Source organism: Puntigrus tetrazona, chromosome 21 (genome assembly GCF_018831695.1).
Source record: "Puntigrus tetrazona isolate hp1 chromosome 21, ASM1883169v1, whole genome shotgun sequence".
Taxonomy (NCBI): Eukaryota; Metazoa; Chordata; class Actinopteri; order Cypriniformes; family Cyprinidae; genus Puntigrus; species Puntigrus tetrazona.
The window spans coordinates 7,922,624-7,944,017 of record NC_056719.1 but is presented as its reverse complement, the minus strand read 5'-3'; the positions used below and the strand labels follow the sequence as shown (position 1 = coordinate 7,944,017).

The 21,394-nt window shown below is 38.4% G+C and overlaps 1 protein-coding gene across 6 annotated transcripts in view; it reads left to right on the top strand.

Annotated features, from left to right (window-relative positions):
* The window catches only part of arhgap32b (Rho GTPase activating protein 32b), a 74,850-nt gene that overhangs the window by 42,472 nt on the left and 10,984 nt on the right, over nucleotides 1–21,394 (top strand). For 2 of the 6 annotated variants that reach the window (XM_043221508.1, XM_043221510.1), the window contains exons 6-13: nucleotides 6,072–6,158; nucleotides 8,592–8,729; nucleotides 10,853–10,945; nucleotides 11,079–11,201; nucleotides 11,333–11,410; nucleotides 14,852–14,933; nucleotides 16,468–16,518; nucleotides 17,333–17,407. In XM_043221508.1, coding sequence (XP_043077443.1) covers nucleotides 6,072–6,158; nucleotides 8,592–8,729; nucleotides 10,853–10,945; nucleotides 11,079–11,201; nucleotides 11,333–11,410; nucleotides 14,852–14,933; nucleotides 16,468–16,518; nucleotides 17,333–17,407 — 727 coding nt within the window. Of the gene's footprint in view, nucleotides 1–1,443; nucleotides 1,997–6,071; nucleotides 6,159–8,591; nucleotides 8,730–10,852; nucleotides 10,946–11,078; nucleotides 11,202–11,332; nucleotides 11,411–14,851; nucleotides 14,934–16,467; nucleotides 16,519–17,332; nucleotides 17,408–19,461; nucleotides 19,978–21,394 lie in introns of those variants that run through there. The other 4 variants (XM_043221513.1, XM_043221511.1, XM_043221512.1 and 1 more) reach the window with 4 other exon arrangements.

Genomic DNA, 21,394 nt, shown 5'->3' with positions numbered 1-21,394 from the left:
ATGTCCCATCTGTCTTACTCTGGAGTCAGTGTTAGACCTTGAACTAGAAGTCAGTTTAAACCTTCAAATTGACTAATTAGTAAATGCATTTGCATAAACGGTTTGATTTCAGTTCGACCAACACTCTTATTAAAATGTGGTGAACTCTTTTGTTTATTGTAGGTTGGCTTTATTTCAAATGTGTAATTGTAAAACAATTGACTTGCACAAGCTTGATTATAAATGATTCACATTTAGACAAAGTCATTTACTAGTTGGTAAGTTGGTGGAAAGGAAATGCTGTATAATAGCTCTAGGTTGGGACCAAAAGAAACACAACAGACATGTTTGTTAGGGGTCTGGATGTTGAGTGCACTACAATCAGTCAGCTGTAGGCTAAATGGCTGCAAGTTTTCATTACACACAATGACCATCATTCTCACAATCAAGCATTTCAATTACGCATAGTAACAAGAACATTACTCACAGCATACTAACAGTAATTGCTTAATGCAAAAGCTATGTTTTGGTGGCTATAATGGGATTAATTAAAATGGGGTTCTTTCAGAAAAACAAATTCAAGCATATTGAAATCTCCAAAAAGTTGCATTTGAAATTCATTCGATCCATGTTTAACCATCATTAAAATATTAAAGGAATAGTTCACCTGATAATAAAAGTAAAGTTGCGCTTGTCTAAACCTCCAAGGACGTCTTTATTCCTTTTTTTCCACCACATTCAATGAAAGATGTGTTTTCAATGTTTTGGACCTTACTAGTACAAAAATGCTTGCAACATTTAAAATTGTTTTTGCGTGTGTTACGTAGAAGGAGGTCACACAAGTTTAGAACAACACAACTGTGAATTGCCTTTTAGTATACTGTCCCTTTAAAAAAAGCTACATTTAAAATGATCAACCTCACTAACTGAATAGTCAGTTGTTGAACTAGTTGACCATCCTGACCTGTCCTTATTGTCTTCATCAATGAGCATGATAATTAGGTCATTAAAAATGGCTCTAAACAGAAAACACCCCCTGCCAAAGTACAAGACATATGGAGGCTCTTTGTTTCCGCTCTTTGTCTTTTGTGCCACTACAATAGTGTGATTATTAGACAATGCAGCCCTGCTGCCTCAAGCAACCTTTTGTCGTTCATGAAGGATTCTCCAGACCTTCTCACCGCAGCACTAACATTTTTCTCTGTCACTTCTGTTCCTATCATTCTGGACTGTGCTGGTCCCAGAGGATCTGGATGGAGAGTGAAGGGCACACGCTGGAGAAGCGCTCTGTTTCTACAAGGGCAACCCCCTCTTCATAGCTCTCCCCACTGTTTCTTTTGGCTCACCGGCCCTGCGCTTTGTCCCAGGGACTGTACCATTGAAAGCTAGTGAAGGGGGGAGGCGCTGGGGGTTGGGAACGGGGGGAGACGGACAGAATCTGGAGAAATGAGAACGTGTAGTGAAAGGACACCACAACAGATGCAAAGGGAGAACTGCTTTTTTCATCATCCTTTTTTTCTTCTATGTGTTTTCCAAACCACTCTTGGCCAGCAAACTAAGCATGCAGTGAGTGTGCTCGGATGTTGAGGAATTGCAAATAACATGGAGTGAGAAGGACCGAAACATCTCATCAAAAATTTGAAAAAAAACAAACTACATTGAAGTTCTGGAAAACTGCAGTTTTACAAAAAGCCATCCAGACAGTGATCCACTCTGTGTGAGAGTTTAAAGGAGCGCACCAAAGAAGGAACCTCAGCCCTCGTGCTTCACAACAACTCTGCCTGGACTGCGCACCAGAGGGGGTGGGAAACTCAACTGACATCTGTGTTCTGCCGAGTGGATTTGTGCAGGACAAAAACAAGAGTTTCTCTCACACATGCTTGACTGATGGACGTCGAAGGCGGGAATCCTTGAATGTTTGGGATTACAGCTTCTGAATTGAGCTTCTAGTGTACAGCCGGAATCTCGGGGTGAACAAAAGATGCTGCTATAATCAGTTCAGACGGGATGTACCTCTGTAAGTCGCCTTTGCCCCTCTTGCTGACTGCTTGTTTTATTTTTCCAGCCTTTTCTTTTGCACTTGGTCATACCTTCACTTTAATCTCTCTTTGTTTACACTTAAAGCCTGCAGACGTGCTGTTAGGAGACACATAATGTTTTCCAGTCTCGCTAGGGCCATTGACTTCATGCTTTGTACTTCAGATCAGTGCTGCGTAACCATGCCCTATGGAGATTTACACCACTAAATGGATTTCTGTAACAGCTCTTGCGAGGAGTTCCGTGCCTCCTGAGCACCCAGAGTGCTTTAATATCTTTCATGCCTGTCAGTGCTTGTAAATGATTAGCTAAAGAATCCCCATAAAGCCTAGATGCTTTCCATCAGGGCTCCACCAAACAATAGAGTTGAACGCTCTGTCCCGCCAAGGTTCGCTGACCGCTTATGCTAGTGATTTTGTGTGTGTGTCCCATGGGACTTCATATTTAAAACCCTTTGTGGTCACTGCTAAAGTATGTTTCCTTAAGGTCTGGAAGCCCATCTGAGTTGATTTTCCTGGCACTGGTGGTGGGGATACCTCTTTTTCTCTCAGCACTGGCAAGCTGTTGAAGAGTTGGTTTTAACTGGGTCAATACTTCTCATGTTACCCAGGGTTTTCCGAGGAGTTGCACTAGCTCACCGGACCTTGCTGAAGCCCATGTCTTCCAAACTTCACACACACCTGGTTGTGCTTCTCTCTAATCTCTTCCCACTCTTCTCAAATAGACCTCGCTGGTAAGAGGTCTGTTTCTTTGGTCGCGTCAGAGCTGCAGCGTTAGATTTCACTTTTCGCTTGTAAGGATGTGGAATGAACAGAAGTCTTAGACCGTAGCTCAGCCGGGCCTTCATGTGGTATTGTTAAGACCTCTAAAGTTTCACTTGCACACTCACTGAGACGGTTATTTAATACTTCACAGCTCTCTGTAACCCTGCCTTATTTAAGGGCATAATCCTCTGGCTCTTAATAGTGCAGTGGCACTGAGCTTTCACTCATCGTGACAGGAATACAACCTGCTTTCTGAATTCAAGTGTAATTAACACTGCCACACAGTTGTGTGAGTGAGATTTTACACTTCACATTATCTTTTTTCAAAGGAACATTTAGTACTATTTACAATGGATTGGGTCACTCAGGTACAAAATGGAGACTGTCTGTTCTTTAACAAACTTTTATGGCGCTAATGACTATGTAGTGTTGCATTCAACCAATGAAAACTAAGTGAGTGGATGATGCTAACAATACTGCCAGAATGTAGGCGTAAGATGAGTGCAAAACATTGTGTAATCTAATCAGAATTGCATGTGACCACATTTGTAGTGTGAAGGCTAATGCATCCCGTGCAACTTCACAGAACCTAACATGCAATCATTCCACCAAACCAAGGGTTTAAAATCTCACCAGTGTTCATCTAAGTGCAAACAGCCTGACGCTGCCTTTCCTGACACCTTGTGATTAGACCACCTGAAATATGTATGTTAATATCAGTTGTAAACAAGCACAAAGTGGTTAGAGAGAGATGTGATTTTATTTTTGTTCTTTCACTTTAATTCACATTTAATGCCTGTGTAAACCACATTCATGCAAGCTATTTAACTAGATGGATGGAGATGGAGAAACACTTTGAGCTTGAGGGATATTTTGTGTAAATAATTAAATTATTTTTCAGTCGATCCACCTGGATGCAACCTTTTTATACGCTCTATCAAGATTTACAGCTCAATGCTTTTTCTTGTGATATATTTGCTGTTCCATTTCTCTTTAAATGCAGTTTACGATGTTAGACAAGCATAGATAGTTTCTGCATGATAATGTTTGTTTTATGTGGGAGTGTGACTAGCTGCACTTGACAGAGATGTAGTCACCCTTTGTTTTTGGCAAGACAAAGATTCATTTTTTTTTTCCAATGTTTGTGTGTTTCTCACTGAGGTCATCTCCCATCTCACAGTACGAACAAACTCAAATGAGTCACAGCAGAATATTGTCACCAACAGTGGATGCATTCAATAACACACACACATAGATCTAGTGTGTGAACAGCCTCAGATGACGTAATGGGTAATATCTTAATATATGCCGGGTTTGGTAGGCGTATGTTTTATATGAATGATCTACAGGTACATCTCAGTAAATTAGAATGTCGTGAAAAAGTTTAAGAAATTCAACTTAAATTGAAATGAAACTTGTGTATTAAATATTCAAATTCAATGCACAAAGACAAAGTAGTTTAAATCTTTGGTTACTTCAATTGTGGTGATTTTGGCTCACATTTAACAAAAACCCACCAACTCACTATCACTAAATTAAAATACTTCATAAGACCAATAAAAAAAAAAACATTTTTATTGAATTGTTGACCTTCTAGAAAAAAGTATATTCATTTACTTAATACTTGGTAGGGATTCCTTTGGCTTTAATTATCAGCATGGCATGGAGGTGATCAGTTTGTGGCACTGCTGTTGGAATGGAGGCCCTTTGAGGTTGGAAGTTTCTTTGACAGTGGCCTTCAGCTCATCTGCGTTTTTAGGTCTCTTGTTTCTCATTTTCCTCTTGACAATACCCCATAGGTTCTTTATGGGGTTCAGGTCTGGCGAGTTTGCTGGCCAGTCAAGCACACCAACACCATGGTCATTTAACCAACTTTTCATGCTTTTGGCAGCATCTTCAAAAAACTGGGCAGCCAAAGGAAACATGAAGTGTTCCAAAATTTCTTGGTCAACATTGCACCCCAAGTCATTTCAGACTGTGGAAAGTTAACACTGGACCTCAAGCTACTTGGGCTATGAGCTTCTCCACCCTTCGTCCAAACTCTAAGATCCTGGTTTCCAAATACAAAACGTGCTCCCTTTTGAAAATAGAACTTTGGACCACTGGGCAACAGTCCAGTTCTTCTTCTCCTTAGCCCAGGTAAGATGCCTCTGACATTGTCTGTGGTTCTGGAGTTGCTTAACAAGAGGAATACGACAACTGTAGCCAAATTCCTTGACACGTTTGTGTGTGGTGGCTCTTGATGCCATGACCCCAGCCTCAGTCCATTCCTTGTGAAATTCTTGAATCGATTTTGCTTGACAATCCTCACAAAGCTGCTGTTCTCTCAGTTGGTTGTGCATCTTTTTCTTTCACCTTTTTTCCTTCCACTCAACTTTCTATAAACAAGCTTGGGTACAGCACTCTGTGAACAGCCAGCTTCTTTGTTTGTATGTTTGTGGCTTACTGTCCTTGTGAAGGGTGTTGATGTTTTTCTTCTGGACAACTGTCAGATCAGCAGTCTTCCCCGTGATTGCGTAGCCTAGTGAACCAAACTGACAGACCATTCTGAAGACCCAGGAAACCTTTGCATGCGTTTTGAGTTGATTAGCTGGTTTGCGTGTTCTAATTTGTTGATATAGTGAATTGGTGGGTTTTTGTTAAATGTGAGCCAAAGACTTAAACTACTTGCATTTATTTAATACACGTATTTCAGAATTTGAGGTCATTTACTAAAATAAATGACCTTTTCCATTACATTCTGATTTATTGAGATGTACCTGTAAATTAGTTATTATTATTTGTATATATAATACTGTAATATTAAATATTTATAAATATTCTATGCAATTTCTTAGCTAATAAAAAGCCTTATAAGCCTTAAAGTTTATACACAAGATTTATATACTTTATTCATGCCTCTGAAAGCTAGAACGGACTTAAGAAATGTAATCAGAATATCAGCGACTCTTTTTCATGCATGACTTAACCTGTGCTTCGTCTGTCATGGAGTTTACTGTTTCAGTGCTGCTGTATTTATTATTTATATAATATGCAGGCAATATGCTCCACTGGTGACAAATCATTTAACACCTCTTCTATCCCGAGGAATCATCTCTGCACCTGACTACAGACAGACACGTCAGTGCTAGTCATTTATTCAGTGATCGCACCAAAGCTTCTCATAATAGCAACAGGATGTGATAGATGTCTTATGTGTTTTTAGCATCAGCAGCCTGCAGCTGTCACTAAAAGGAGAAAGTGCACTGTTCTTTCTGTTCATCCCTTCTTTCATCTTTTCTTTCCACACAGTTAACCCTCGCAGATGAACAGACTGAAGTGACACGGAATGGCCTGGAGTCAAAAGAGCCTGTTTATTTGGTTCAGATCTACTGTCAGGTAAGACAGAATATCTTGTACAATTTTGTCTGTGCACGAACACACTGGTGTCTTTTGTGTTTCAATGCATCTTGCAGTTTTTTCATTGTCTCGCCCATTGGTTGACAAGTTTAAAACTGTACAAACTTCTAAAAACAAGTTTAGCAGAATGTAGTACCATTCTGCAAATGTAAGAGTGTGGTTCTCACAGTAAAGGGAGAGATGAAATCATCTACTTGAGACGCCCTAGTAAAGCTGTAAATTAAGCCCAACTATGAGCTGTTGCTTATAAATTGTTAGATGTTAGACCTCCTACGTTTTGGCTTTTGGTAGGTGGTTGCACAAACTTTCAGTCATTCTTGTTTTACAAATGCAAGAAAAACAAGCAACAATCAACTCACAAATGAAACTGAACTGTGTTTATTAAATGAACTGTCCCTTTAAATTTAGCGCAGAAGTTAAAGAGCTTGCTGCTTGTGCACTTGATTTGAAAGCTGGCAGCTCTGATTGAAAAGTCAGTGGAAAAATATCTAAAGTCTGGGTTTGTGTGTGGAAACCTCATTCCATCTTGGTGTGTGAGAAGATGTCCAAATCCACAGGACTGCTCCTGTGTGTTTATAAAGAAGAAAAAAAGACTTTAACGACTGAGGGTGCAGATCTGGCCAGGAGCCGTCTGAATGGACAGGGATCAGACGCACAGGAAAAGCACTTTAGTTCCACTCTCATTGCAGTTTTTCCTAACAAATGCACTACTCAGTCCCCTATGAAATGCACTGGCAGCAGGAAGGCCGAACAACTGTGTTTGTTTTCCCTATGTGTGCGCTAGTGCACCAGCATTTTTTGAGGTCTTTTTTTCCCCTGGCCCTGATTCAGAGAGATGTTTTTAGGGCAAATCAAAGACATTGAGGTTTTCCATTTACTGTGAATATGGGCTCTGTGGCTTGGAGACTGGAGAAAAGAAGGGAAAAATGCAGATATCCCAAAAGAAAGAGAAAGAAATGAATAGGTTTTTAAAAGTGATAGTGTCATAAATTGATTAGAGCACATAATAGGTCTATACAATGTAAATTTTGCAAATTTATATGCTAATTCATTATGGTCTTATCACATATACTAGGATCCAATGGCAGGAATTTTTATATATCTTTTAAGTTATAAAACTATATTCAAAATGGATTTGCAATGCAAGTAGTCAGTATCATTTTGCTATATACAGTTTGCTGCTGTATATAAAATATAAACCCTTTTTTGGAACTGCATATGCTGCGGTATGATGTTTAATTAAGACATCTGATTGGTCAACAGTGGGTCTGCAAAAGTGCACAATGTGCTCTAGTCAAGCTGCACAGGAGTGTCAGGATGATTGATGCTTTACACAGGGCAGCCACAAAAGCACTGGGGCAAAGGGAATCCACCATGAGAGGCAGGGATGAGAAAGTTAACACGCAGCCTGTTCCCACACTCTTCTCCATAGAATCCTATCAGTATATTTGGATTCATATTCATATTCAACATCTTGATATTGGGAATTCTCAGGTGCTTTATACAGTTGTTTTTATATATATTTTATATATGCAGTATATATTACATGATAATGCCTCATTCACATAATACAGATTTTTTTATATTAGTTAATTAATTTTTATTATTATTATTATTATTATTTCAATGTAATTTATTTCCTGTGATGGCAAATCTGAACTTTGAGTGTCACGTGATTCTTCAGAAATCATTCTAATATGCTTAATTGGTGTTCAAGAAGCATTTCTTCTTTATTTTTAATGATCCGTTGACTTTTTTTAATCAATTTAATGAAACCTTGCTAAATAAAAGTATAATTTCTGTAAAAAAACACAAACAATAAACCCAACGTCTGTGATGTAACAGCTTCCTATTTATGCAACACTTTATATTATAATTTTTTGCATATTAGCTGATAAAATCCAGAGCTCACCTGCTTAAGCTCAGCCAGTGTTGTTTTCTAAACACTAAACATATCTTTCTTTCTTTCTTTCCTCATAGTGTTCTGGAAATTTTAATAATACTGTTTTGAAATCTCTCAATGAACTGGGATTGTCCTTTATCAGACATCTGGGTTCTACGGTTCCGTATATTATTTTCCCCAAACATTGCACTCTTTTCTATCTAAATGCATTACCATTTCCATTAGGAAATGCAAATCTAGCTGTAACTGTAAAAAAATAAAACCGTGTGTGGTCACTGTTCTGCTCCTCAGTGCTTTGAATGCTGCTTTGTTCAGGATTAAACACACACAGCTGTAATGTGGCTACACTGAAGTGGCTGTTGTGTGTGGTCATCATGTTGCTGCACTGGCCAGATGAGGTTTATCCAAGAGCCGAGCCTTCATGTTTACCCTGCAGACCAAAAGTCAACACTCTCGAACACTTGCTTGTTTACCTTTTTAAGTTACGACTCTCTTTTACTGCCCCGCAGGGACGAAGCTGGATTGTGAGGCGGAGCTATGAAGATTTTAGAGTCCTGGATAAGCATCTCCATCTCTGCATCTATGACCGCCGCTTTTCTCAGCTCCCTGAGCTGCCCCGTTTCGACAGCCTGAGGGAAAGAGCAGAGGTAAGACTCCTAAACACTTCCCCTTTAGCACTCCCCTGCGACCAATGAAACCGTTTAGGCTCTTGCCTGTAAACATTAAATGGTCAGACCTTCCATACACAGTGCTTATCCTGCAAGATGCCCCTCTCGGAGCAGCTTTAGACATGTGTGATGAGTGAGTGCTCAGTGAGGCTGGTTAACAGCACCTAATGGCGTCCCTTGAGAGACCGTCAGATGGATATCCCTGTAGTGTTCAAAAACCTCTTTTCCCTGCTGTTTTGGGCATACCTTCCATTTGTTTCACAGAGTAGTATACTTGAACCGTGGCATATTTTTACAGCTAAATTGATCTGCTTTGAAGTTTGAGTGGCTGATAATGCCTCCTGTTATGTTGTGCAGTAATGGAAGTCTCTCCGAGCTGCTAAGTGAAAGCTCCCACGATGTTTTTGTGTGCAATCAGGCGCTTTGAGCTTCCCAATATGAGAAAACAGCTCCAAGGTCATTTTTCTCCTATTGAATTGTGCAAATTTGATTTGTAGAGAGATCTCGGTAAAGATGCATCTAAATCTTGAAAGAGGAGCTCTGTGTTACATGCTCTGAGATGATTTTAAAAGGTTAACTGGCTCTGATTTATAGGAACAAACACCTCAAAGGACACACTAATTATGAGGCTTGCCTATGCATTAAATGTGTGATGTCTCACACAAATGAGCCTCATTAGCACACAAACAAAACATAGCAAATAACTGAAGCAAGCGACCGTATCATTAAAGAACTCTGTTCAATTTCTGTTTACCTACATTCTTCGTGTTTTCTAGTGTAGTCAAAACAAGCAGAGTTTCCTTGGATTTTAGAGGTGCATGAAGCCGTATCGAGCTTGAGAGTTCTCACAGCTGTCTGTTCGGTTTTCTTTGACCTAATTATGCTTCCTTTGCAGCCCCTGTTGGCCTTAGTTTTACATTTTGGTGAGGCTGCCAACATACGTCTGGGAAAGGAATTGACAGGAGGGTGGATCTTGGGATAGGTTCAGCTGGAACCGATTCCATCAGTGCTCTGTGGATCATGAATAAACTCTTATGGGCTTTCAATGGCACATTTTAATATCCAGCTCTCTTTTCTCTCATTGACTGGCTGTCCACCAAAACACTTGTCTTTCATGTGATATTAGATTTATACTAATACATACTATGCTATCAGACTCTTTAATTAGAAGCTGGTGACTATAAAGCTTAGTTAAAAAATTGCTGTTATTTGAAATAAAATTTGAAACGTCACTTTTGATTAAATACATTCCTTGTGAATGAAATCTAACCCCAAAAATCTTACTAAACTTAAGATTTTGAATCAGTGTACATTTAGCCATGTTGTGTACATTGAAAAGCACATACACAAAAATAAACTTTCTTCAGAGCTTCTGTAGGCTTGATGCTGAACCATCAAAATTACTTTCTTTTTTCTTTGCATTTCATAAAGTTTTTATGTTAATTTCTTTATCGATGTGCCAACACTTTCCCGTCTCTATTTTTTCACTAGGATTTTTTTAAATTATAACTACTGTGTTTATAGACTGATCTGTATGTAATTGGGTTTAAATAGAAGTTAAGTTTTTAGAAACAGATGTGTGGTGGAGCTCTTTTATTAGACTGATCTTTTGAGCTGTATAAATATAAGACAGCTCCACCTCACCTCCTACTGCTATATTAGTTTTTATGCAAGCCATGTGAAAGTATAATCCGAATCATTTTATATCCCAGCGTGCAACTGGAGCCCTTTTAAAGTAGCCACAGTTTCCAAACATACACTCCAAAAATGTTTAGCAGCAAATAAATGTATACCAAGCCTTTTACTGCGAATTTCACTGCATTGTTTCTGAAAGTGTGTAAAGATGCAAATACAGCTGAGTTGGATACTCTAATGCGGCTCGTTTTTTCTCCAAACTCTACGCTTTCTACACGGAAAGCTGCACTGTCTACACCTACCCTATCATTTTCTAATGAAAAAGTATGCAAACTCAAACCATTAGTTTTTGGGTTTATGTGAGCTTTTAACCTTGCTGTAAAAGCACCCTGTATTTATAGAATTACCCCCTTGGAAGTAGTCACACTAGCTTTACCCTCCCTCTCTCGTTCTCTTTCTCCTAACAGGCAGTTTCCCAGATGCTGATGGCTTACCTCTCCCGTCTCTCAGCGATTGCTGATAATAAGATCAACTGTGGGCCAGCTCTCACATGGATGGAGGTACTGATTTTATACTATTTAAACAGAGATGGCTGATTGTTCACTTGAATAATCGGTGAGGATGAGGAATGTTCACTCTACATATATTCAATGTTGCCATTAGCTGGAGTGTCATATTTATCTTTTTCTCCAGGTTGACAACAAAGGGAATCACTTGCTGGTACATGAGGAGTCATCCATAAATGTTCCAGCTATCGCAGCGGCCCATGTGATCAAGCGCTACATTGCCCAGGCAGCTGATGAGCTGTCATTTGAGGTGACTGGGATTAAAAATGAAGACTGATTAATGCAGTATTGAAGATGTGTGACTGTCATACTAACAATGATTATTTTGTGAGGAGTCTTGATTAATTTCTTTCTCTCTCACTCTCTCTTTCTATTTCTCAGGTGGGGGATATTGTTTCTGTAATAGACATGCCACCCAAAGAAGACACCACCTGGTGGAGAGGAAAACATGGTTTCCAGGTTTGTGCTGCATGATTTAGCCCTCTATTTCAAGTGTACATGGCAGTTTAGGAGTTGCAGGTAGAGTCCCCCTGGAGCAACTGATGACGAAGAGCTTTGAATGTGATCACAGTAACTCTGCAGTCTTCAATAGGACTTGAACCGGCGAACTATTGGTTTACAAGCCCACCGTGTGGCTTCTAGGGAGGAACTAGAAGTAATATTTAAAAATAAAATGAAGAACCAATTTATTAATATAAAAAATAAGAATGTAAATTGACAAATACTAAAAATATATTAACAAAACTTTTTATATTGACAAATAAAGGTGTATTAATTTGTTTAAAATTAAACTAAAATAATGCATTGTCAAGTATTGTTTTAAAGTGACAATAGACAAAAGGTTTTTTTTATTAATAGTCACTTTGTACTAGCATACTGTAAATAAAATAGTTTAAATTTAATTTAAAATGATCTTAAAACTAGTGCAATGATTGATCAAAATAAAGGTTTTTGTTTACATAATATATGTGTGTACTGTTTATATGTATCACGTATGTATAAATATGCACGCGTGCATGTTCATTTTTAAGAACAATTTTCTGTTCATATATTAAATATATTTCTATAAATTATAAGAATATAAATACATATATTCTAAATATACTGTGTGTGTATATATATAATAAATATTCACAGTTTACAAAAACCTTTATTTTGAATGTGATCAATCATGAATCATTACGTCATTAAAAATGTGTATAAAATGATGCATTAAAAACACTTTTCAAATAAACTGTCAAATGTTGAATTGATTCATGCTTAAAATGACAGTTAAATATATACTTGAATTTAAATGTTTTCATATCAAATAGACATTGTATAAAACTTTAGTTGTAATAGTAACATTTTAAATTAAATTCTATTTTTTATAAAAGAAAAAAAAAAACTTTTCCTAATCCATTTGATTAATTTTTTTTTATCAAATTAGTAAACTGTCAAAAAAACAATGTCATTTTTCATATTACCAGATATGACCAACAAAATGAATTGGTTGTCAGTGTAAAAGAAGCCAGTCCAGTTTAATAGTTTAATCAGGCCTGTGTGTTTGGGTACACAGACCCACTCGTCACTTCACATTCTGCCAACTTGCCAAACTATGCTCTCTTATTGACCCACGAGCATATGCCCTGCATTGTCGTCTTAGTTTGATCCTGTTGGTATTCAGTGCTTTGGCATGTTTTGCCATTTCTGGATCTCCAGTAAGGCACAGCTAGGGAGTCCGGTTCATGGTGGCAGATGTGTGCAGGATCCATTGGGGGGCAGCCTGACACTGTGCTCTGGCAGCCTACAGCTGGGTCAGGTAGCCAGCATCTGTCTGCATGAAAAAAAGAGTGCACAGCAATGCCAGCTGTCACCACGAGAATCACACACACTGATGTCAGCAGGGTCGTCAGAGCTGTAATCAAGCTCTAGTGGAGAAGAGACTGAGCTTTGCTAAACGGTCTGTGATTGGTCACAAAGTCAAGGTTATACTAATAGGCATGGTTAATGTTTTCTGCAAGAAACATGATACAGGACTTGATTTATAAATCTGCGGTTGGTTAGTAGGTTATAGAACGATCAAAATGAAACCAGTGTATTCATGTTGGTGCATGGTGCTGATGAACTTTGAATCTTCTTTCAGTTCCTTTTATATGCAGGTTTCTAAGTTAAGCAGCCTTGAAATATATAAGCCTTATGTTGTTGTTTGCAGAGATTTTCACTTTGACATAAAACGGGAACATCACCATAAAGTTGGAAAATACAAATTAAATAAATACATAAAATCATTAATTAATAAAAAATAAATTAATTAATAAAAATCATGAGAATTAACGCTCAGCTGATGTATCAACAGTTAAACCAGTAGATCATTTAAAAAGGAGCCCCACACTTTTTCAAAGATCTTTAAAGAACCAGTGAGTGACAGTCAAAAGTAAACACTTCTTTTAGCCACGTATCAGGGGAACGGGTGAGACATGCTTCCACTTTAAGAGGAAGAGACTTCTTGGTAGCAAAGTAGTAAAGGCTAAAGCCTTTTGGGTCGTTACTGAAAGGTTAACATCTACTGCCAGCCCAAAAATGGCTAAAAGTGGATCTGTATTAAGGTCTATTTCTAAGGCATCTTTTTAAGTTTTAAATATTTTAGTCCAATAATCAAATAATTTAGGGCATTCACACAACATGTGAATGAGATCTGCTGGTGACTGTTTGCACCTATCATTATTATTATTATTATTATTATTATTATTATTATTACTACATGCATCACTGACAGAGGGGTATTTTTGAGCAAGTTTAGCATTAGTATAATTAAACCCTATGTAATCTTGCATTGTAAAAGCTCATGTCTTGTGCACATAAATGAGGTGTTAGTGAGCTTAAGAATACTCTCCCAGTGTTCATCAAATAACTCAAATCCTAAACTCTCTTACCTCCCACATTTAAAAACAATTCTTTTAACTTTGTCCTGGCTTCCCTCATTGTCATAGCATTAAATCATTATAATAAGCAAGAATATGGTGGAATACATAACAGAAAATCATTAGTGGCAATATAGCACCAGCACCGACCCCAACTTCTGTTTACATACAGTACAATTTAAGTATAAAAAAGTGCAAATAGTTTGGTGTTAGTAAGAAAGGTATGCTTTTATTTTGAATTGTTTATCAAGCAAGGACAAATTAAATGAATCACAAATGATAGTGAAGACATGTAGAATTTTACAAGTTAGGGTTGTTCTTTTGACCTTTCCATTCATCAAAGAAGCATACAATAAGGTAGAATGATTTCCACAAAAAATATTAGGCAGAACAGTTGTTTTCAACATTAATAATAATAATAATAATACAAAATATTTTTGAACATATTCGATTGATATTTAAAGACAATAGAAAAAGTGCTGAAAGTTTTGCTTTGTAGTCAGAATTTTTTTTTAAATGCGTTAAAATAGAAATTAAAATCTTACTTGAAATTTTTACTGTATTGATCAGATGTACATGTGATGAAATTAAGAGACTTCTTTTAGAAATGGCCAAGAAATACCCCAATATTTTGAACAGTAGCTTCTATTATTTTCTCAGCTCTTCCAATTGAGTTTTTCTTAAGCATATAGATGCCTGTTTTTTTTCTAGCTGTGATTAAAAAAATAAAACCGCATTAATATAATTAGCTAATATTATCACATGACTATGCATAAAAAATTTCAGAATTTGCTATTTTCAGTTATTTTAGCATAATAGTTTGTCTCTTTAAGAATTATTATAAATATATTAACAGAGTTATATTTTCTGTTATGACACAGTAACATGTTATTTTCTGAATGTGACTAAGTGCAGAATGTAGAGTGATATGATGAGCATTGGCATATCTGTCTCCAGAGAGAGAAGCAGCTTTTCAAACCTTCTCTGCTCTTCACAGGTTGGCTTCTTTCCCAGCGAGTGTGTGGAGCTGATAAACGACAAGGTCCCACAGTCTGTTACCAACTCAGTGCCAAAACCAGGTACCACAAAACACACAGACACACACATACCTACCTCAAACCTTGCTGGGACAGCTCATCAGTTCCTCTGCTCACGTCTGTATTAACCATCCCGTAACAGCTTACTTCTACTGCAGGGCATTATAAACCACAGCAACCATCATCAGGAAAGCGAACGCAAGGTCACACTTGCCGTTCATACGCATTCAGATCCCCCCCCGAGGCTACTGGGCCTTTGAAAAGATGCAGGTTTTGGAAAGCTAGCTTGTTACTCGTGTGTTGCGGTGAGATATTAATCATATGGGAGAGCGAGAGAGAGTGGATTGGAGCAAAGTGTATAAGAAGTGACGTGTTGAATCAGACATGGATCGAGTCTGTGTGGTTCTGTGTATCTGAGTGAAGTGGAACAGGTGCCGACTGGAGCCTCTGGGCTCTGCTGCAATGAATCACAGAACTTCAAACCTCCATGAAGAGAAGACTGCAAGCTGCCATTTGATGTTTTAAAGTCTGTCGTCCTTGGGAAGGGCACAGCTGCTTTTTAAGAAAGTGTCACTTCAGATTTCAACAAATTGGGTGCGAGACAAGCAAGGTTTTCGAATTTCGAAGCACGTCGTTAAGACATTGCATGGGAAATCTGCAGTTCACACCCAGTCTACTTTTTTCCCCCCTTCCTCCTCACAAAGGAACCCTTCGACCCTTTTCGTTTGTTACGTTCGTAGTCGAATCCGTGTTGCACAGTTGTTTGCTTTCCCTCGTTTCACTCCTAATGGTTTGTTGGAGAGTTTGTATGTGCCTTTAATGTACATCACACACTGTGTTACAGAATGGTACGATTTATTCAATTTATTTGCGGAATATCTCACTGGCCAAGCACTGGAACGTCAAAAGAAACAACTTGATTAATAGAATCTCAAATGGACTGTTGCTAGCTTTCACAATCCTAACTTGAGCAATGTATTTAGTCATGTTTGGAGTTTATGTGGACCATGCGGACAGCTTTGAGAGAGAGGTCAGTTTACATCATAACTTGGACTTTCCTGCCAAGCTGTCCAGAGACTTATCCATCACCTGCAGCTATTTCTGTTTGGTTTTAGCCATTTTGTGTATTAAATCCATGCTTATTGGCATCTGCAGAGCGGTGAATCATCATCATCTTCATTGTGATGACTCATTGGACCAATCAGAATGTTGGCTTGCAGTGAGTGGGTGGTAGGGCTCTGTGGTACACTTCGCCTTGGAGCAGTAATATCGTCACAGAGATGCAATGATGTGGCACAGCGTAATCAGCCTGAAAAACGATCCCTGAGGCGCTCGAGTGTAATTACAGCAATACTTTTTACCGTTTCATTATTAAGGCCATTGCAAGAAACAAAGAAGGTACATTATTAGCTTTGACTATTCAAAAGCTTTTTGCTGGGGATTAGCTCTATTCTTCATGGCTCGTACATGTACTGACTCTGATACTGTGTTTGGGAATGTATGCCTCATTGCTTTGCACTTATTGCATGCATGTGTGATGTGTTATTTGACCATGCTTCCTCCACTGCTCCCTCAGCGTCCCCCTGCTCTGGTCTGCGGCCGGCCTCCTGGAGTCTGTTCCCACCCTGTGCGTGCTGGTATACTCTCCCCAACTCCTCTCTTTTTGCCTTAAAGGGATAGTTCACTCAGAAATAAATCTGTCAACATGTGCTCACCTTAATGTTGTTCCAAACTCATATGATTTTTTTCTCTATGGAGCATGGACATTTTTTGTTTGTTTTCCTTTATTTTACTTTTGGTTACCTTTTTTGTCTTGTTTATTTATATTCTTTTTTTGTTAGTTTTGTTTTTGGAAAATGTATTATTTTGTTTTTGTTTTCTGTTGTTTTATTTAGTGTTTCGTTTTGTTTCATTTCGTTTTGTTTTCGTTTTGTGCTTAGGTTAGGTCACCGGTTTGGAATAACATGAGGCCAAGTAAATGCTGACTATTTAATTTTTGTGTTGTTAACTATGCCTTTAAACACAAACATACATATAGTCGACACCTTTCCTCTCCTGCTCTTTTTTTTCTCACGCACACACAGACACACACATTTTCTCACTATCATTCTTTTATCACACTTTCCCCCTGCATGCACAAGTTGTTCTTTGGCAGTACCATAAAAACTTTTTCTTGCATTGCAGCTTAGAGCACTCTTATCCATGTTAGTCTAGTGTTTGTCTTCACGTGCATTTTACGGCACCGTCTTATTATCATTTATAGCAGCTTCAGAACTGTTGTGAAACTTTCCCAGTGGCCAGGAAATGTGGAGTGAGAGGGGAAACTCTCCTGAAAGACTGCTAAGCTAATAGAGCTGCATGTGCAGCTGTTGTTCTCATGTTCTCTAACTGGGTCCCTCCCTCCCTCCCTCCCTCTCCCCTTCTCTACTCCCGGCATGCAGATTTGGAGATGGAGAGTGTAAAGCAGGACAGTGCATGGGCACCCGACCCATTAAACCCCTACAGGCTGAGCTCAGGTAGACCAAATGTATTATCCATGTACTACGTCTAACACGGACTAACTCTCCTGTGCATCTCTGCGCAGTCGCCTGCCACTCACGGGTTCTCTGAACACTCTACTTGCACTTTGTAGCTTTAGATTGTAGTTTCACTGGTCTTTCCTAACACCGTGTGTAAACTATTTGAAGATTTGATGCAAGCACAACAAATATGGAGTCTTTGTTTTTCCATTTAACACTTTCCTGGTGTCTCTAGTATGTGACTTTGACCCTTGTCTTATAGATTTACCCTGATAGCACTTTCTTTCTCTTTTGACCTGCATTTGAATGCATGTTACTGTTTAAGAATGTTTTTGTATTTTATGTTACTGTACTACTACCAGATTGTCTCTCTTTGTAGTGATGCATGATGTGTAGAGACTATATTGGCTGTTGAACAATATTTAATTGTTCATACGTATTTATCCTATTTTTACGTTTAGATGGTCTTTTATTTTATTAAATGCTAATTTGATAAGGTTATAGTATAGTTAAGTATTTGTTATCACCCATAATATGGAAATATTGGCCGGTGTTGTATATTTCAGTGTGCATGGTCATTATCCATGTAGTTACTTTTAGATGATCTTTGTTGTCAATGAACAACGGATGAATGTTATTAAACAATGTTTTGTTTTGTTTTTCAATTTCCAGAAAATTCTAAATCTAAAATAATTTAAACTGATTTTAGTTTTTAGTGTTTAAAATAGAATAAGATTATACTGTTTGTTATGTATTGCTCATCATCCATAACATGAAAATTCCAGTCGATTCTGATAATTGTTTTATCTTTGCATCTCTACTTATTTGACTATGTCAGCACTTAATGTGTCTGTATTTAAAATGAAGCTTGCGGCGTCAGTTTAGGCACCATTTCACCACTCTATAAAAAGCACCAGAAAGCCCTATTGTGGGGTTATATTGCAACACACTCCTGGGCTGATTTACATGACCCTGGTTAGGAAAAGCTATAAAATATCTTTGTCCACTGACAATATGAACTAGAGTCTCTCCATGGTGACTCAAACATATTCTTGTGTACTGCCTTTGTACAAGCTCAAAAGACAACATACCTCTCTGCTCCCCTGCAGAGCTTTAGCCGAGCAGCAAGCGCCTATCAGACGACACAAAATACCTTATGAATCATTCACCTCATTAAGCAAATGCCCCATGTAAATGGTTAACCACATAATGTCCTATCGTGCAGGTGGTGTAACAGTGATAAAGGTTGCTGTAATATTTTATTTTCAAGCATGAATAGGGCATATTGTATGTTATGAAAATGCCTGAAGTATAATCATTTCTTGTTCTTGTGCAGACCACTTTCACGTTCACAGACTAAATTGCATTTATTTCATTCCCTTATTCTCAGCTGTAGCAGGTGCTGCTCCAGATGTAGCTCCCTTAGCTCCCTCTCACTTCCTAACTTCCTTGTGGGGCAACAGTGTCTTCCTCTCAGTGGAGTAAAGGGCAGCTGCCTCTGTGAACAAGCCAAGACAGCTGGAAGGAACTGTGAGAGAATGAGAGACAAACTGTATTAGGTTTACATAGCAATATGTGTCCGTTTGTTCCACAGGGGATTGTGTACTTCCTTATGGTCTGTTCTGAAAACAGAGACTTTTATGTAAACTTCTGTTAGCCGGTGGGTTGGAAAACCAGTTTTTTGGGGTCTGTTGTACTCGTGCACGTTCCTACTCACTCTCATAGTTGTTGTTTTAGCAGTATTATCATTATGTATAGACACTACCTTCAGAAAGTTTGGTGTCAGTATGATTATAACTGTAACAATTTTCAAAAGTGACTTTTTATCTATTAATGTTTTGACTTTTATAGTTCACTTAACACCAGTGTTACCTTGCAGAACACGTATCTGTGTTGTTTGACAGTTTGGCAACAAACATGTTGCTTTAGAGTGCAGACAAGCTTGTCTTTGTCAGTTCCTAATGGCTGTACCGTGTCAGTCTGGGTTGTAAAAGCTGAATGGAACATTGGGCTTGGGTATGAATGGGTTTCTTTAGAAAGAGTGCATCGTTGTTGCCCCGGTGGTGTAGTCAAATTTGAGATATATTTATGTTCGTCTGGATTCTTGCTTTGTTGTAGTTTTACTAAGTTGTATTTAAGCTGTAGCCTAAATAGAACATCACAGGAGACAGCTGTGTTGTATTGCCATTGTCTTTCAAAGCACATTCATCACTCGATAGTGGATATCTGATAAATGCAACAGCCTGCAGGCTGAAACTGTCGCTCTTTGGGTTGCCTGGCTGCTCACGCCCCGATCTCTGCAGTTAGAAGCCAGCGCTGTTGAAAGTTGATATTAGGGGCTGGACAAACTCTGAGAGGAAAGAGAGGAGGGAAAGAGCAAAGAGGAAAGAATGCATGCTGACTATTAGCTTTTACCGGCTGGCAGGGGGAGAGAGAGAGAGAGAAAGAGTGCGATCTGTGATGATCCTTCAGCGTTGTGTCTCAAGCTCTCTACCGCAACTGCAGCCTGGCAAACTTAAGAATACTGTTTTTCTGTCCATTTTTTTTCATGGATATTTCACTTTGAGGTAAGTTATGAAGTAGCTTTTTTAGTACTAGTAAAGTTGCTAAACTTTCTCAGACTTGTAAATCTGACAAAAATTCTTTTATAGCCAGATTTGTGTTTGGTTTTTCATTTGAAGTGCTGAAAACAACGTGCCACTCTTGTTCAGGTGTGATGAGGGCGTTTTGCTGACTTTGTTCAAATTAATAAGACTTTAGTTTCTAATCGCCTTTCTTGGTAGGTTTTGTATACGCTATTGTATGCGTGTAGCATATGTGGTTTATATTTTTGTTTTTCTTTTTTAAATACAATTTAAGCAAGTCTTTGGAAGTCAGATACCGATTGTTGATTTGGAGGAAAAAAAGAAAAGCATATAATTTGTCAGTCACGTTGCGCTGTAACGTCATCGGTGTCTCCTCAGCGGAGGTAAAGTGCAGCCCATGCCCTGTGTTTGGTTCATCGTGGAGTTCACAATAAGAGGATCTGTGAAATGTGTGGCAGTTACTTTATGGCTCTGAAAAGTAGAACAGGAAATTCCTACAACGGCTCTTTTTATTATTAACCTCGACTGGATATGAGAGGATTAATTGCATCGAGACCAGCTGCAACTGCTTGTTGGAAAACATTTGATAACTTTTATGATGAAAAATTGTGAGTAATGTGCCTCTTTAAAAGGTAAAGAGAACAGATGAGATCACAGCTGGCAGATGTCCCCTTGCCACGTCCACTGTGGTTTCAGCGTGCGAAGAATCACACATCCTTAAAATCACCAGGGAGTTCAACTGTTAAACAGTGTAATATTTGCAATTATTTTGCGAATCATTTTTACTCTGTCTTCTGCTAAATCCACCACATGTGCCCACAAACATAAACACAGATGGACCAGTTTGTGGTTCTCAGGAATCCCAGCTGCATTTGTAATAGCTCTGAAATTGTTTCCGCCAACAGATTGTTTGCTGATTCATACAGCTTCATTATGCAAACAGTTATTTGGTTGGTAATATTTAAGCTTGCTAATATTTTATGAGCGGCACCAGAACAATCCGAGTTTAATGAGCAATTACAGGACTCGGGGTTTACTAGCAAATCCAGTGGAATTATTTTGGTGCGTTCGTGTGTTCCTGTCAAATCCTTGGAATTTCTCTCTTGATTCTTTCCCTCTGAATCGTCCAAAAGTTTCTCATGCAAATTCTAGGTCAGGCTGCTGATTTTTGTTTTTTTAGGCATGGTGGTTAGTGTCAGGGTGTAATAACAACGCAAGCTGCTCCGGAGACCAAACAGCTTGAGATGTCCTTCCTGTTTGGCCTCCTTCAAAAATGAAATGAAAGGAAACATTTATTACTTTCACGAGAAGACTTTTACAGATGTTGTATGTCAGCTGCTCATCTTCAGGCTTTTTTCTTCTTCATGAGATTAGGTTCGACTTGTACAGTCAATCAGAG